Genomic DNA, 17,225 nt, shown 5'->3' with positions numbered 1-17,225 from the left:
CCTGCCCCTACACCTCCTCCCTCACCACCATTCAGGGCCCCAGACAGCCCTTCCAGGCGAGGCGACACTTCACACGTGAGTCCGTTAAAGTCGTATACTGCACCCAGTGCTCCCGGTGTGGCCCCCTGTACGTCGGCCAGACCTGGTGTCGACTGCCGAGCACCAGAAAAAGAGGGATCCATCTTAATTCCACTTCCCATTCCGATCCATCCACGGCCTCCCCAACTGTCGCAATGAAGCTACACTCCGGTTACCTTCTGTCACCTTACCTTCTGTCTGGTGGCCTCCAACCTGATGGCATGAACATCGATTTCGTGAACTTCCAGGAATCCCCCACCCCCTTCACCACCCCCTATCCGTTTTCCCTCCCTCAGCTTATCTCCTTGCCCCTCCCCCTTTACTTTCTCCCATGGCCTTTTTGACCCCAAGCTCCCCGCGTACCGACAGTGCGACACAGCGCGGGTGAGTGGCAACCCCATGTTTAGTGAATACCTGCAGTGCAGGGCCGCGGACACAGTTCAGAAGGTAGGGTTTGTTTGTCTCCAGCAACGAGACGAAGGCAAGCAGCTGGTGCTGTTTGCTCTGCTCTGACCTCTGACCTGGGAAGGAAAAGAGACTGTGAAACAATGGTACATATCAGCAAAACACTTTGTGGTCATGTGGAGGGAGATTTTCTCTTGTGTCTGACCCCGGGAGTGTATGATGAGACGGTGTGGAGGGAGCTTCACTGTGTGTCTGACCCCGGGAGTGAGTGATGGGACGGTGTGGAGGGAGATTCACTCTGTGTCTGACCCCGGGAGTGTGTGATGGGACGGTGTGGAGGGAGATTCACTCTGTGTCTGACCCCGGGAGTGTGTGATGGGACGGTGTGGAGGGAGTTCACTCTGTGTCTGACCCCGGGAGTGTGTGGTGGGACGGGGTGGAGGGGGTTTCACTCGGTGTCTGACCCCGGGAGTGTGTGATGGGACGGGGTGGAGGGGGTTTCACTCTGTGTCTGACCCCGGGAGTGTGTGATGGGACGGGTTGGAGGGGGTTTCACTCTGTGTCTGACCCCGGGAGTGTGTGATGGGATAGGGTGGAGGGGGTTTCACTCGGTGTCTGACCCCGGGAGTGTGTGATGGGATGGGGTGGAGGGGGTTTCACTCGGTGTCTGACCCCGGGAGTGTGTGATGGGATGGGGTGGAGGGGTTTTCACTCTGTGTCTGACCCCGGGAGTGTGTGATGGGACGGGGTGGAGGGGGTTTCACTCTGTGTCTGACCCCAGGAGTGTGTGATGGGACGGGGTGGAGGGAGATTCACTCTGTGTCTGACCCCGGGAGTGTGTGATGGGACGGTGTGGAGGTGGTTTCACTCTGTGTCTGACCCCAGGAGTGTGCGATGGGACGGGGTGGAGGGGGATTCACTCTGTGTCTGACCCCGGGAGTGTGCGATGGGACGGTGTGGAGGGGGTTTCACTCGTGTCTGACCCCAGGAGTGTGTGATGGGACGGTGTGGAGGGGGATTCACTCTGTGTCTGACCCCGGGAGTGTGTGATGGGACGGGGTGGAGGGAGATTCACTCTGTGTCTGAACCCGGGAGTGTGTGATGGGACGGTGTGGAGGGAGATTCACTCTGTGTCTGACCCCGGGAGTGTGTGATGGGACGGGGTGGAGGGAGATTCACTCTGTGTCTGACCCCGGGAGTGTGTGATGGGACGGTGTGGAGGGGGATTCACTCTGTGTCTGACCCCGGGAGTGTGTGATGGGACGGTGTGGAGGGGGTTTCACTCGTGTCTGACCCCAGGAGAGTGTGATGGGACGGTGTGGAGGGGGTTTCACTCTGTGTCTGACCCCGGGAGTGTGTGATGGGACGGGGCAGAGGGGGTTTCACTCTGTGTCTGACCCCGGGAGTGTGTGATGGGACGGTGTGGAGGGAGATTCACTCTGTGTCTGACCCCGGGAGTGTGTGATGGGACGGTGTGGAGGGAGTTCACTCTGTGTCTGACCCCGGGAGTGTGTGATGGGACGGTGTGGAGGGAGATTCACTCTTTGTCTGACCCCGGGAGTGTGTGATGGGATGGTGTGGAGGGGGTTTCACTCTGTGTCTGACCCCGGGAGTGTGTGATGTGACGGGGTGGAGGGAGATTCACTCTGTGTCTGACCCCGGGAGTGTGTGATGTGACGGGGTGGAGGGGGTTTCACTCTGTGTTTGACCCCGGGAGTGTGTAATTTGACGGGTTGGATGGGGTTTCACACTTTGTCTGACCCCGGGAGTGTGTGATGGGACGGGGTGGAGGGGGTTTCACTCTGTGTCTGACCCTGGGAGTGTGTGATGGGACGTGGTGGAGGGGGTTTCACTCCATGTCTGACCCCGGGAGTGTGTGATGGGACGGTGTCGAGGGAGATTCACTCTGTGTCTGACCCCGGGAGTGTGTGATGGGACGGTGTGGAGGGGGTTTCACTCTGTGTCTGACCCCGGGAGTGTGCGATGGGACGGTGTGGAGGTGGTTTCACTCTGTGTCTGACCCCGGGAGTGTGCGATGGGACGGGGTGGAGGGGGATTCACTCTGTGTCTGACCCCGGGAGTGTGCGATGGGACGGTGTGGAGGGGGTTTCACTCGTGTCTGACCCCAGGAGTGTGTGATGGGACGGTGTGGAGGGGGATTCACTCTGTGTCTGACCCTGGGAGTGTGTGATGGGACGGTGTGGAGGGGGTTTCACTCTGTATCTGACCCCGGGAGTGTGTGATGGGACGGGGCGGAGGGGGTTTCACTCAGTGTCTGACCCCGGGAGTGTGTGATGGGACGGGGTGGAGGGAGATTCACTCTGTGTCTGAACCCGGGAGTGTGTGATGGGACGGTGTGGAGGGAGATTCACTCTGTGTCTGACCCCGGGAGTGTGTGATGGGACGGGGTGGAGGGAGATTCACTCTGTGTCTGACCCCGGGAGTGTGTGATGGGACGGTGTGGAGGGGGATTCACTCTGTGTCTGACCCCGGGAGTGTGTGATGGGACGGTGTGGAGGGGGTTTCACTCGTGTCTGACCCCAGGAGAGTGTGATGGGACGGTGTGGAGGGGGTTTCACTCTGTGTCTGACCCCGGGAGTGTGTGATGGGACGGTGTGGAGGGAGATTCACTCTGTGTCTGACCCCGGGAGTGTGTGATGGGACGGTGTGGAGGGAGTTCACTCTGTGTCTGACCCCGGGAGTGTGTGATGGGACGGTGTGGAGGGAGATTCACTCTTTGTCTGACCCCGGGAGTGTGTGATGGGATGGTGTGGAGGGGGTTTCACTCTGTGTCTGACCCCGGGAGTGTGTGATGTGACGGGGTGGAGGGAGATTCACTCTGTGTCTGACCCCGGGAGTGTGTGATGTGACGGGGTGGAGGGGGTTTCACTCTGTGTTTGACCCCGGGAGTGTGTAATTTGACGGGGTGGATGGGGTTTCACTCTGTGTCTGACCCCGGGAGTGTGTGATGGGACGGGGTGGAGGGGGTTTCACTCTGTGTCTGACCCTGGGAGTGTGTGATGGGACGTGGTGGAGGGGGTTTCACTCCATGTCTGACCCCGGGAGTGTGTGATGGGACGGTGTCGAGGGAGATTCACTCTGTGTCTGACCCCGGGAGTGTGTGATGGGACGGTGTGGAGGGGGTTTCACTCTGTGTCTGACCCCGGGAGTGTGCGATGGGACGGTGTGGAGGTGGTTTCACTCTCTGTCTGACCCCGGGAGTGTGCGATGGGACGGGGTGGAGGGGGATTCACTCTGTGTCTGACCCCGGGAGTGTGCGATGGGACGGTGTGGAGGGGGTTTCACTCGTGTCTGACCCCAGGAGTGTGTGATGGGACGGTGTGGAGGGGGATTCACTCTGTGTCTGACCCTGGGAGTGTGTGATGGGACGGTGTGGAGGGGGTTTCACTCTGTATCTGACCCCGGGAGTGTGTGTTGGGACGGGGCGGAGGGGGTTTCACTCTGTGTCTGACCCCGGGAGTGTGTGATGGGACGGTGTGGAGGGGGTTTCACTCGTGTCTGATCCCAGGTGTGTGTGATGGGACGGTGTGGAGGGGGATTCACTCTGTGTCTGACCCCGGAAGTGTGTGATGAGACGGTGTGGAGGGGGTTTCACTCTGTGTCTGACCCTGGGAGTGTGTGATGGGACGATGTGGAGGGAGTTTCACTCTGTGTCTGACCCCAGGAATGTGTGATGGGACGGTGTGGAGGGAGATTCACTCTGTGTCTGACCCCGGGAGTGTGTGATGGGACGGTGTGGAGGGGGTTTCACTCGTGTCTGACCCCAGGAGTGTGTGATGGGACGGTGTGGAGGGGGATTCACTCTGTGTCTGACCCTGGGAGTGTGTGATGGGACGGTGTGGAGGGAGTTTCACTCTGTGTCTGACCCTGGGAGTGTATGATGGGACGGTGTGGAGGGGGTTTCACTCTGTGTCTGAACCTGGGAGTGTGTGATGAAACGGTTTGAAGGGAGATTCACTCTGTGTCTGACCCCGGGAGTGTGTGATGGGACAGTGTGGAGGGAGATTCACTCTGTGTCTGACCCCGGGAGTGTGTGATGGGTCGGGGCGGAGGGGGATTCACTCTGTGTCTGACCCCGGGAGTGTGTGATGGGACGGGGCGGATGGGGATTCACCCTGTGTCTGACCCCGGGAGTGTGTGATGGGACGGTGTGGAGGGAGTTTCACTCTGTGTCTGACCCTGGGAGTGTGTGATGGGACGGCGCAGGGGAAGACCATCAGACATAGGAGCACAACTAAGCCATTCAGCCCATTGACTCTGCTCCGCTATTCGATTATGACTGAATCATTATCCCTCTCAAACTGATTCTCCTGCCTCCGATGTCCTAACTAACCAAGAAACTGCTTGAAATATACTGAATTACTTGGCCTCTACAGCCATCTACGGCAGTGAATTCCACAGATTCACCACCCTGTAGAAAAAGAAATTCCTCCTCATCTCTGTTCTAAATAAACGTCCCTCTACTCTGAGGCCGTGCCCTCTAGTCCTAGACTCCCCCACCATGGGAAACATCCTTTCCACATCCACTCTGTCTACGACTTTCAATACTTGATAAGCTGGCATGAGATCCCCCCTCATTCTTCTCAACTCCAGTAAGTACAGGCCCAGAGCCATCAAAGTCTCCTCATTCATACTGTTACATTCCCGAATTGTTCTCGTGAACCCCCTCAGGATATTCTCCAATGGCAGCGCATCTTTTCTTAGATAACAGGTCAAAAACAGCTCACAATAATCCAAGTGAAGTCTGACTAATGCCTTCTAAATCTCAGCAACACATCGCTGCTCTTGTATTCTCGTCTTCTCAGAATGACTGCTAGCGTTCTATTGTCCTTCCTTACCACCGACTCACACTGCGAGGTAACCTTTTGGAATCCAGCACAAGGACTTCCAGGTCTCTTGGCACTGCTGATTATTGAATTTTCTCCCCCTTTAGAAAATAGTGCACGACCATATATTATTCCATCTGCCACTTCTTTGCCCATTCTCCCACCACGTCCAATTCCTTCTGCAGTCTCCCTACTCCCTCGGCACCACCTGTCCCTCCACCTATCTTCATATCGTGCACAAACTCGGTCACAAAGCCATCAATTCCGTCATGCAAATCACTGACGTGCAACGCGAAAAGAAGCGGTCCCATAACCCACCCCCGCGGAACACCACTAGAAGCCAAGCAGAAAAGGCCCTCTTTACTCCAACACTGCCTCTGGTCGGTAAGCCGATCTTCTATCCATGATAGCATCTTGGATGGGTTTTTATCTTGTTAAGCAGCTTTGTGCACAGCCTCTTGTCAGAGGCCTTTTGAAAATCCAAGTACACGACATCCACAAAATCCTGTCTGTTATTTCCTCGGAGAATTTCAAAAGATTTGTCGAACAAGGCTTCCTCTCAACTTAAAGAAACATTCTGACTTTGGCCTAGTTTATTATGCAACTCCAAGTGTCCTGAAACTTCATCTTTAACAACGGACTTCAGCATCTACCCATCCTCTGAGGTCAGGCTAACTCGCTGACGAAGGGTCTCGGCCCGAAACGTCAACAGTGTTTCTCCCTATAGATGTTGCCTGGCCTGCTGCGTTCCACCAGCATTTTGTGTGCGTCGCCGATAATCTTCCTTCTTCTCCCTCTTGAAGAGTGGAGTTACATTTACAATGTTCCAGTCTCACGGAACCATTGCAGAATCTAGGGATTCTTGAAAGATGCCCGCACAATCTGTTTCGCTGCCATTTTCCGAACCCTGGGGTGTCGCCGATCTGGCCCAGGTGACTTAACCACCTTCAGACCTTCCAATTTCACAGGCACCTTCTCCCTAGTTAAAGCAACTGCCCCCACTCTCACCTCCGCGCCCCCACTCTCGAACCTCCGCGCCCCCACTCTCGAACCTCCGGCACGTTGTTAGCATCTTCCATGAAATATAATTAAGTTGGTCTGCCATGTTTTTGTACCCCATTACTATCTCTCCAGTGCCATTTCCCAGCAGTCCAACATCCACTCTCGTCTCTCTTTGTAAGATGCTGGAGGAACTCAGCAGGCCGGGCAGCGTCTTTGGAAAAGTACATACAACATTTTGTGCCGAGACCCTTCATCAGGACTGGAGAACAGAAACTGGGTCAGAGCAAGAGGTGCAGGGTGGAGAGGAGGGAGTACAAGGTAGTAGGTGATAGGTGAGGCTGGGAGAGGGGAAGTAAAGAGCTGGGAGGTCGATTGGTGAAAGCGATAAAGGGCTGGAGTAGGGGGAATCTGATAGGAGGATAGCACCTATGGAAGAAAAGGAAGGAGGAGGAACACGAGGGAGGTGATGGGTAGGGAGGGAGTAGGGTGAGAGGGGGAATGGGAAATGGTGGACAAGGGGGGGTGAGGAGAAAGGGGTGCAATTACCAGAAGTTCAAGAAATCGATGTTCATGCCATCAGGTTGGAGTCCAGGCTACCCAGACAGAAGGTAAGGTGTTGTTCCCCCAACCTGGGTGGGACCGTAGAGGGGGCCATGGACTGTCAGAATAGCAATAGGAATGGGAAGTAGAATGGGAGATCCCACTTTTTCATGGCGGATGGAACACAGGTGCTCACCGGCATACGGGAGACCTCCACGGGAGCACCGGAAACAGTATATTACCCCAACCCCAACGTGTGAAGTGTCGCCTCACCTGGAAGGACTGTTTGGGGCCCTGAATGGTAGTGAGGGAGGTGGTGTAGGGGCAGGTGCAGCACTTGTTCCGCTTGCAAGGATGGGGAGGGACGAATGGACAAGGGAGTTGAGTAGGGAGCGATCCCTACGGAAAGCAGAAAGTGCAGGGGTGGGGGAGCAAGGAAAGATGGTGGAAGTTACGGGGAATCGTGCGCTGGATGCGGAGGCTGGTCGGGTGGTAGATGAGGACAAGAGGAACCTGGTGCGGTGGCAGTTGATTGGGGCGAGGGCAGACGTGCGTGAAATGGACGAGATGCAGGTGAGGGCAGAGTTGATAGTGGAGGAAGAAAAAGCCCTTTCTCTGGAGAAGCTCATTAGTTCTGGAATGAAAAGCCTCATCCTAAGAGCAGATGTGGTGGAGATGGAGGAATTGAGAGAAGGGGATGGCATTTTTACACGTGAAAGGGTGGGAAGAGATATAGTCCAGGTAGCTGTGAGAATCAATCACCTCCTTTTACATCTCTGAAAAAACTTCTGGTATCCTCTTTGAAGTTATTGGCTAGCTTCACTACGCATTTCATCTTTTCTCACCTTATGTTTTTTTTAAAGTTGGTTTTTAAAAGTTTCCTAGTCCTCTAACATCCCACTAATTTTTTCTCAATTAGTTGTGTCCTCCTTTGAAGGAAGAGTTTCACTCCGTCCTGAAATCTTTGGCAGTAACAGAGCGTATAAACATGGCTTTCGGCCTATCTGGTCTATTCTGACCACAGAATCCTCCCTGCCTGTGCTAATTGTGCACATTTGTTGCTCCATAACCCTCCAAGCATCTCCCCTCCATGTACCGATCCAAATGCCTCTTGAATTGTACCTGCCTCAATCATTTCCTCTGGCAGCTCATTCCAGGTATTCTCTACCCTCTGTGTGATGAAGTTACCTCTCAGTCCTCCTCCAAATCTCTCCCTTCTCATCCTTTATCGGTTCCCTCTAGTTTTAGACTCCCCGGCCCTGGCTATGGCCGTCCGCCTTATCCATACACTGCACGATTTTGTAAACTTCTAGGAGATCACTCCTCACTCTCCTGAGCTCTGAGAAATAAACATTCAACATGGCCAGCCCCTCCCTCAGTTTCAGCTAAATCCTGCCCAATGCCCTCAAGGTTGGCCCTGCTCCAATTCAGGAATTTACCCCGTTCTGTCTGTCTCCTTAAATATTCCAAAACTAGTAGAATGGTGGTCACCGGACCCAAAGCAAGTTCCGACTGACACTTCAGTCACCCAGCAGGTAAGAAAAGCTCTGGTATTGTTTGCCTTGTTCCAGGGCAGGACCTCACCTTGCTCTGTCTGTCTCCATGACTGGAGTAAAACTAATAGAATAGTTGCCACCAACTGCCACTGGCCCTGCGTCTGACCCCGGGGTTGCTTCTGACCCTTCCCTTCCTCTGGCAGCGCACTCCGCATGTGGGAAAGCTGCCCCCTGGGTCCCCATTTAATCTTGTCCCTCTCCCAAAACTTGTGTCTCTGACTTTAAAACTCTCCTACTCTGTGACAGAGTGGCAGGGTGGAGATTCATCTCTACCAAAGGAGGTGTAAGGCGCTCCTTCCCTCCGCTAGCCTGCAGGTCACCCTGGGGCGAGGTGCAGCATCTGCTTAGCCCCCCCCCCCCACCCCCCGATCAGGGTCACGTGAAGTCACGGGGCAGGTGGTAAATGGTCGTATGAGAAGCTGTTGCATATCACAAGTCTCCGAAGAGTATCGATAATGGCCGGGGTCACCCGTCTTGTGAAGACACTGCCCAGAACAAGCCAATGGCAAACCACATCCGTAGAAAAATTTGCCAAGAACAATCACGGTCAGGGATAGACCACGGTTGCCCACGTCATACAGCACGGCACATAACAAACAAACCCTGTGATAAACCGTGTGACAATCTCGTTGATCTATAGCCTGCATAATTTTACAAATCTAACAACCTCCTCAGCCCGTGGCGCCCCAGTGGGAAGAGAGCCGGCTGACTCATCACTCCCTGTAACTCCGAAGACGTGCGGCCTAGTAGGTGATGAGACCACGAGACATAGGAGCAGGGTTAGGCCATTTGGCCCATTAAGCCTGCCCTGCCATTCCATCATGGCTGAAATATTTCCTCCCACTTTCCACAGACTTACCGGTGAGTCGGTTAATTGGTCACATGGGTTAACTGGGCAGCACGGGCTCGTTGGCCTGTTACCACATTGTATCTCTAAATAAAAATTTTTTTAAAGTGCTCCTCCGTTCCAGGCAAGATTCTGGCGAATTTCAAGCCAAGCACAGGACCTACCCGGTCTGTCTCTGTGGCTGTCCCCCTCCTCGTCAACATGGAGCAGGCTCGGATTGGAGCTGAACACACTGGTGGGATGGAGCACAACGCCCGCCTTGTTCTGGGTGTGGAAGATCTGCATCAGAGAGTGAGCAAGAAGCGGATTGAGAGTGGGGAAGAGTGAGCGCGAGGACAACGAGGGAAGGAGGAAGGCAAGAGGAGAGAGGCAGGAGCCTCGGGCGGGCAAGAAGGGTTGGAGTGGATGTCGGGGGAAGGGGTTGAGATAATAAGGGGAGACGTGAGGGGACTGACCAGAATGAAGGGGCTGACGAAATAGTGGGAGAGAGGAAAAGGAATGTGAGGGTAACAGGTGAAGCTGAGGGGTAACAAACACTTCATCAGGGAGAGGAATAACGAGGGATAAAACCGATTTGGGGGATGAGGAACGACGTGGTGAGAAACTGAGGGGGATTAGACAGGGATGAGAGGTCAAAGGGCAGGGAGGGGCTGCTGAGAGCAGGGAGTGTCAGTAGAGAAAGACGCGGGGATCGGAGTTGACAGGGAGTGACGAGCATCGGCGAGGGGAGAAGGCGAGCGGAGAGAGACGTAGACACCCCGGGTGTGTTGCCCCCGCCCCTCACCTGCTCAGAGTCCTTGCGCCGGCTGTTGAACTCGTCCAGCATGGCCAGCTGAGGGTAGAGACCGCGACACACCAGCAGCTTCAGCAGCTGGAAAGAGCGAGCGGAGAGCCGCTGGGAGAGCGCCACGGCGCACAGCTCATCCACGTTGTGGCGCAGCTTAAAGTTCACATCCTGCGAGGCGGGGGGGAGGGTTCGAGGAATGGAGACAGGGAGGGGGAGCGGATGGGTTGAACAGAGAAGTAGACAGTGAGGTGACAGCATGTAGAGATATTAAAGGGAGCGGAGAGAGAGATTCACAGACACTGGCGTGCACACAACCGACAGAGTACCCAGAGGGGGAGGGAGACACACACGGAGACAGAGCACGTCCAGGAACCGGAGAGAGCGCGGCAGTCCGTCGCGTACCTGAATGTCCACCTCACCGCGCTGGCTCTCTGAGCGGTGCGGCCCCTCGTCCCCCGAGGACCCCTGCCCCTCGTCCTCCAGCCGCAGCACCTTGCGCCTGCGTCCGTCCCGCTGCTCGTGTTCTCGCTTCACCAGCCGCAGCTGCTGGCGCTCCCGGTGACGCTTCTGCCGTTGGTAACTGCCCCTGCCGGAGCCGTCCCCCTCCTGCTCCAGCAGCCGATGGTCCTTCAACAGCGTCTGAACCACAGGAGGTAGAGGTCAGCTCACCCTTCTCCTCTCCACCCTCACTATCTCCTCCCTCCGCTTCCCTTTCTGCCATGCTCCTCTCGGACTCCACCTTCTTCCGCCATCGCCACCCAGCCTCTCGCTTCATCCCCACGCACCTGGCCTCACCTCCTCCCCGTCCCCGCACCTCCTTATTCGGGGTCCTTCTGCCCCCCTTTCCAGTCTCAGCCCAAAACGTCAACTGTTCATTCCTCTCCACAGACGCCAAGTTCCTCCAGCATCTTGCTAGGCTTCCAGAATCTGCTAGAGTCATTGGAAAGTACAGCAGAGAAACAGGCTCTTCGGCCCATCTAGCCCAGGCTCAACCATTTAAACTGCTCACTCCCATCGACCAGCACAATAGCCCTCTCTACCCCTCCCATCCATGTACCTATCCAAACTTCTCTTCAACATTGAAATCAAGCTCGCATGCACCACTTGTACTGGGAGCTCACTCCACGCTCTTGCCACCCTCTGAGTGAAGAAGTTTTCCTTAAACATGTCACCTTTAACCCGTGACCTCTGCTTGCATTTCCCCTCTATTGTCATTTGACTATACAGTCAGCCCTCCTTATCCGCGGGGGACTGGTTCCGGGACCCCTCACGGATACCAAAATTCACGGATGCTCAAGTCCCTTATTTAACCTGTCTCAATCCGGAGGACATTAGGACCCAGCGCCAGAGCTCTGAATGTGCAGTGTTTCCGTTCATGAAAATCACGATCACAATTGAAAATAAAGTGGAAATAATAAAGCGTTTGGAAAGAGGTGGAATGCCATCGGTCATTGGAAAAGCGTTAGGCTTGGTCGGTCAACGATCGGAACAATTTTTAAGGATAAAGTGAGAAAGGCTATGCCCCGAAGAAAGCTAAGCAACGCAGTGGTTTAAATACTGGGTTTTGGGGTTTTGAGTTTTTGATCCTCCACATCAACCCGGCACGGTGGAGAGCGCACTAGGGAGCGATCTGTCCCGAGTCCCGAGAACTTCTGTTCCCGAGCCCGGCGCTGAAACATACGTTCTTAAGTGTTTTATATGCTTAGAAAGGTAAAATATATACAAACGTTTGACTAACTGATGCTAAATAATACCGGATGTACCAGTTCCGACTTACTTAGTAAGAGAACTTCCGATTTTTTCCGATCCCGATCCACGAAAACCCACGCACATCCTCCCGTATACTTTAAATCATCTCTAGATTACTTATAATACCTAATACAATGTAAATGCTATGTAAAATGGTTGTTATACTCCATTTTTCAGGGAATAGTGACAAGAAAAAAAAGTCTGTACATGCTCAAACAATGAGTGCTGGAAGAGCACTTCCGGGTTTTCGCGATTCGCGGTTGGTTGAATTCGCGCGTGCGGAATCCGTGGATAAGGAGGGCCGACTGTGTACACCTATACCACCAAATGAGACGTTTCTCTGGACCAGGGTGTAAAGCACTGTAGTACACAACATACAATAACATAGAAGAACAAGAATTTAATCTACAAATGCATAATTTTGCATTTATCCTGTCTATACCCCTCATTATTGTGTAAACCTCTATCAAATCTCCTCTAAGTCTTCTACATTCCAAGGAATAAAGTCCTAACCTATTCAATCTTTCCCTATAACTCAGGTCCTCCAGTTCCGGCAAAATCCTTGTAATTTTCCTCTGTGCTCTTTCAACCTCACTTACGTCTTTCCTGTCGGTAGGTGACCAAAACTGCACATAATACTCCAAGTTATGCCTTACCAACGTCTCATACAATTTCAACATAACATCCCATCTCCTGTACTCTTGAGACCCCGATTTTCAGCTTCCTTCCCAACTCCCTAATTTTCACTTTGCAGGACCTCATCCCTTTTCCTAACCATGTCATTGTTAACAATGTGTAGCCATCTACCATGGCTCCTGGCTGCTCAACGTCCCCACTTAAGAATGCTATGGACAAGATCGAGACGTCCCTGACCCCGGGAGGCAACATACCATCTGGGAGGCTCATACTCCAGTCAAGATGGTACCAATGAGCAACGTGACCAACGACAATGTCCTGCAGACAGCTCACAAAACTGTTTCTTCCACACCACATTCTTCAAATGTGATTCTGCTACGAAGTTCCGTGCGACTGGAACCCGTGATTCACGCTGACGGTGTGTTTTGTACGATCCGTGCGACTGGAACCCGTGATTCACGCTGACGGTGTGTTTTGTACGAAGCTCCGTGCGACTGGAACCCGTGATTCACACTGACGGTGTGTTTTGTACGAAGCTCCGTGCGACTGGAACCCGTGATTCACGCTGACGGTGTGTTTTGTACGAAGCTCCGTGCGACTGGAACCCGTGATTCACGCTGACGGTGTGTTTTGTACGAAGCTCCGTACGACTGGAACACGTGATTCACGCTGACGGTGTGTTTTGTACGAAGCTCCGTGCGACTGGAACCCGTGATTCACGCTGACGGTGAGTTTTGTACGAAGCTCCGTGCGACTGGAACCCGTGATTCACGCTGACGGTGTGTTTTGTACGAAGCTCCGTGCGACTGGAACCCGTGATTCACGCTGACGGTGTGTTTTGTACGAAGCTCCGTGCGACTGGAACCCGTGATTCACGCTGACGGTGAGTTTTGTACGAAGCTCCGTGCGACTGGAACCCGTGATTCACGCTGACGGTGTGTTTTGTACGAAGCTCCGTGCGACTGGAACCCGTGATTCACGCTGACAGTGAGTTTTGTACGAAGCTCCGTGCGACTGGAACCCGTGATTCACGCTGACGGTGTGTTTTGTACGAAGCTCCGTGCGACTGGAACCCGTGATTCACGCTGACGGTGTGTTTTGTACGAAGCTCCGTGCGACTGGAACCCGTGATTCACGCTGACGGTGTGTTTTGTACGATCCGTGCGACTGGAACCCGTGATTCATGCTGACGGTGTGTTTTGTACGATCCGTGCGACTGGAACCCGTGATTCACGCTGACGGTGTGTTTTGTACGAAGCTCCGTGCGACTGGAACCCGTGATTCACGCTGACGGTGTGTTTTGTACGATCCGTGCGACTGGAACCCGTGATTCATGCTGACGGTGTGTTTTGTACGATCCGTGCGACTGGAACCCGTGATTCACGCTGACGGTGTGTTTTGTACGATCCGTGCGACTGGAACCCGTGATTCATGCTGACGGTGTGTTTTGTACGATCCGTGCGACTGGAACCCGTGATTCACGCTGACGGTGTGTTTTGTACGAAGCTCCGTGCGACTGGAACCCGTGATTCACGCTGACGGTGTGTTTTGTACGATCCGTGCGACTGGAACCCGTGATTCACGCTGACGGTGTGTTTTGTACGAAGCTCCGTGCGACTGGAACCCATGATTCACGCTGACGGTGTGTTTTGTACGATCCGTGCGACTGGAACCCGTGATTCATGCTGACGGTGTGTTTTGTACGAAGCTCCGTGCGACTGGAACCCGTGATTCACGCTGACGGTGTGTTTTGTACGAAGCTCCGTGCGACTGGAACCCGTGATTCACGCTGACGGTGTGTTTTGTACGATCCGTGCGACTGGAACCCGTGATTCATGCTGACGGTGTGTTTTGTACGATCCGTGCGACTGGAACCCGTGATTCACGCTGACGGTGTGTTTTGTACGAAGCTCCGTGCGACTGGAACCCATGATTCACGCTGACGGTGTGTTTTGTACGATCCGTGCGACTGGAACCCGTGATTCACGCTGACGGTGTGTTTTGTACGATCCGTGCGACTGGAACCCGTGATTCATGCTGACGGTGTGTTTTGTACGATCCGTGCGACTGGAACCCGTGATTCACGCTGACGGTGTGTTTTGTACGAAGCTCCGTGCGACTGGAACCCGTGATTCATGCTGACGGTGTGTTTTGTACGATCCGTGCGACTGGAACCCGTGATTCACGCTGACGGTGTGTTTTGTACGAAGCTCCATGCGACTGGAACCCATGATTCACGCTGACGGTGTGTTTTGTACGATCCGTGCGACTGGAACCCGTGATTCATGCTGACGGTGTGTTTTGTACGAAGCTCCGTGCGACTGGAACCCGTGATTCACGCTGACGGTGTGTTTTGTACGAAGCTCCGTGCGACTGGAACCCGTGATTCACGCTGACGGTGTGTTTTGTACGATCCGTGCGACTGGAACCCGTGATTCATGCTGACGGTGTGTTTTGTACGATCCGTGCGACTGGAACCCGTGATTCACGCTGACGGTGTGTTTTGTACGAAGCTCCGTGCGACTGGAACCCGTGATTCACGCTGACGGTGTGTTTTGTACGAAGCTCCGTGCGACTGGAACCCGTGAGTCACGCTGACGGTGTGTTTTGTACGAAGCTCCGTGCGACTGGAACCCGTGATTCACACTGACGGTGTGTTTTGTACGAAGCTCCGTGCGACTGGAACCCGTGATTCACGCTGACGGTGTGTTTTGTACGATCCGTGCGACTGGAACCCGTGATTCACGCTGATGGTGTGTTTTGTACGAAGCTCCGTGCGACTGGAACCCGTGATTCACGCTGACGGTGTGTTTTGTACGATCCGTGCGACTGGAACCCGTGATTCACGCTGACGGTGTGTTTTGTACGAAGCTCCGTGCGACTGGAACCCGTGATTCACGCTGACGGTGTGTTTTGTACGATCCGTGCGACTGGAACCCGTGATTCACTCTGACGGTGTGTTTTGTACGAAGCTCCGTGCGACTGGAACCCGTGATTCACGCTGACGGTGTGTTTTGTACGAAGCTCCGTGCGACTGGAACCCGTGATTCACGCTGACGGTGTGTTTTGTACGATCCGTGCGACTGGAACCCGTGATTCACGCTGACGGTGTGTTTTGTACGAAGCTCCGTGCGACTGGAACCCATGATTCACGCTGACGGTGTGTTTTGTACGATCCGTGCGACTGGAACCCGTGATTCATGCTGACGGTGTGTTTTGTACGAAGCTCCGTGCGACTGGAACCCGTGATTCACGCTGACGGTGTGTTTTGTACGAAGCTCCGTGCGACTGGAACCCGTGATTCACGCTGACGGTGTGTTTTGTACGATCCGTGCGACTGGAACCCGTGATTCATGCTGACGGTGTGTTTTGTACGATCCGTGCGACTGGAACCCGTGATTCACGCTGACGGTGTGTTTTGTACGAAGCTCCGTGCGACTGGAACCCGTGATTCACGCTGACGGTGTGTTTTGTACGAAGCTCCGTGCGACTGGAACCCGTGAGTCACGCTGACGGTGTGTTTTGTACGAAGCTCCGTGCGACTGGAACCCGTGATTCACACTGACGGTGTGTTTTGTACGAAGCTCCGTGCGACTGGAACCCGTGATTCACGCTGACGGTGTGTTTTGTACGATCCGTGCGACTGGAACCCGTGATTCACGCTGATGGTGTGTTTTGTACGAAGCTCCGTGCGACTGGAACCCGTGATTCACGCTGACGGTGTGTTTTGTACGATCCGTGCGACTGGAACCCGTGATTCACGCTGACGGTGTGTTTTGTACGAAGCTCCGTGCGACTGGAACCCGTGATTCACGCTGACGGTGTGTTTTGTACGATCCGTGCGACTGGAACCCGTGATTCACTCTGACGGTGTGTTTTGTACGAAGCTCCGTGCGACTGGAACCCGTGATTCACGCTGACGGTGTGTTTTGTACGAAGCTCCGTGCGACTGGAACCCGTGATTCACGCTGACGGTGTGTTTTGTACGAAGCTCCGTGTGACTGGAACCCGTGATTCACGCTGACGGTGTGTTTTGTACGAAGCTCCGTGCGACTGAAACCCGTGATTCACGCTGACGGTGTGTTTTGTACGATCCGTGCGACTGGAACCCGTGATTCACGCTGACGGTGTGTTTTGTACGATCCGTGCGACTGGAACCCGTGATTCACTCTGACGGTGTGTTTTGTACGAAGCTCCGTGCGACTGGAACCCGTGATTCACTCTGACGGTGTGTTTTGTACGAAGCTCCGTGCGACTGGAACCCGTGATTCACGCTGACGGTGTGTTTTGTACGTAGCTCCGTGCGACTGGAACCCGTGATTCACGCTGACGGTGTGTTTTGTACGAAGTTCCGTGCGACTGGAACCCGTGATTCACGCTGACGGTGTGTTTTGTACGAAGCTCCGTGCGACTGGAACCCGTGATTCACAGTGACGGTGTGTTTTGTAGGAAGCTCCGTGCGACTGGAACCCGTGATTCACGCTGACGGTGTGTTTTGTACGAAGCTCCGTGCGACTGGAACCCGTGATTCACGCTGACGGTGTGTTTTGTACGAAGCTCCGTGCGACTGGAACCCGTGATTCACGCTGACGGTGTGTTTTGTACGAAGCTCCGTGCGACTGGAACCCGTGATTCACTCTGACGGTGTGTTTTGTACGAAGCTCCGTGCGACTGGAACCCGTGATTCACACTGACGGTGTGTTTTGTACGAAGTTCCGTGCGACTGGAACCCGTGATTCACACGGACGGTGTGTTTTGTACGAAGCTCCGTGCGACCG

The 17,225-nt window shown here is 54.2% G+C and overlaps 1 protein-coding gene across 1 annotated transcript in view; it reads right to left on the bottom strand.

Moving 5' to 3' along the window:
- dhx34 (DEAH (Asp-Glu-Ala-His) box polypeptide 34) overlaps window positions 1–17,225 on the bottom strand; it is a 54,899-nt gene that overhangs the window by 8,829 nt on the left and 28,845 nt on the right. Inside the window, 4 exon segments of the mRNA XM_073028630.1 lie at window positions 493–599; window positions 9,440–9,554; window positions 10,060–10,230; window positions 10,465–10,701. Of these exon segments, the coding sequence (XP_072884731.1) occupies window positions 493–599; window positions 9,440–9,554; window positions 10,060–10,230; window positions 10,465–10,701 (630 nt within the window).

Source organism: Hemitrygon akajei, chromosome 24, assembly GCF_048418815.1.
Source record: "Hemitrygon akajei chromosome 24, sHemAka1.3, whole genome shotgun sequence".
In the NCBI taxonomy this organism is placed as follows: Eukaryota; Metazoa; Chordata; class Chondrichthyes; order Myliobatiformes; family Dasyatidae; genus Hemitrygon; species Hemitrygon akajei.
The sequence above is the reverse complement of the archived record's forward strand: the minus strand, read 5'-3'. Positions and strand labels throughout refer to the sequence as shown.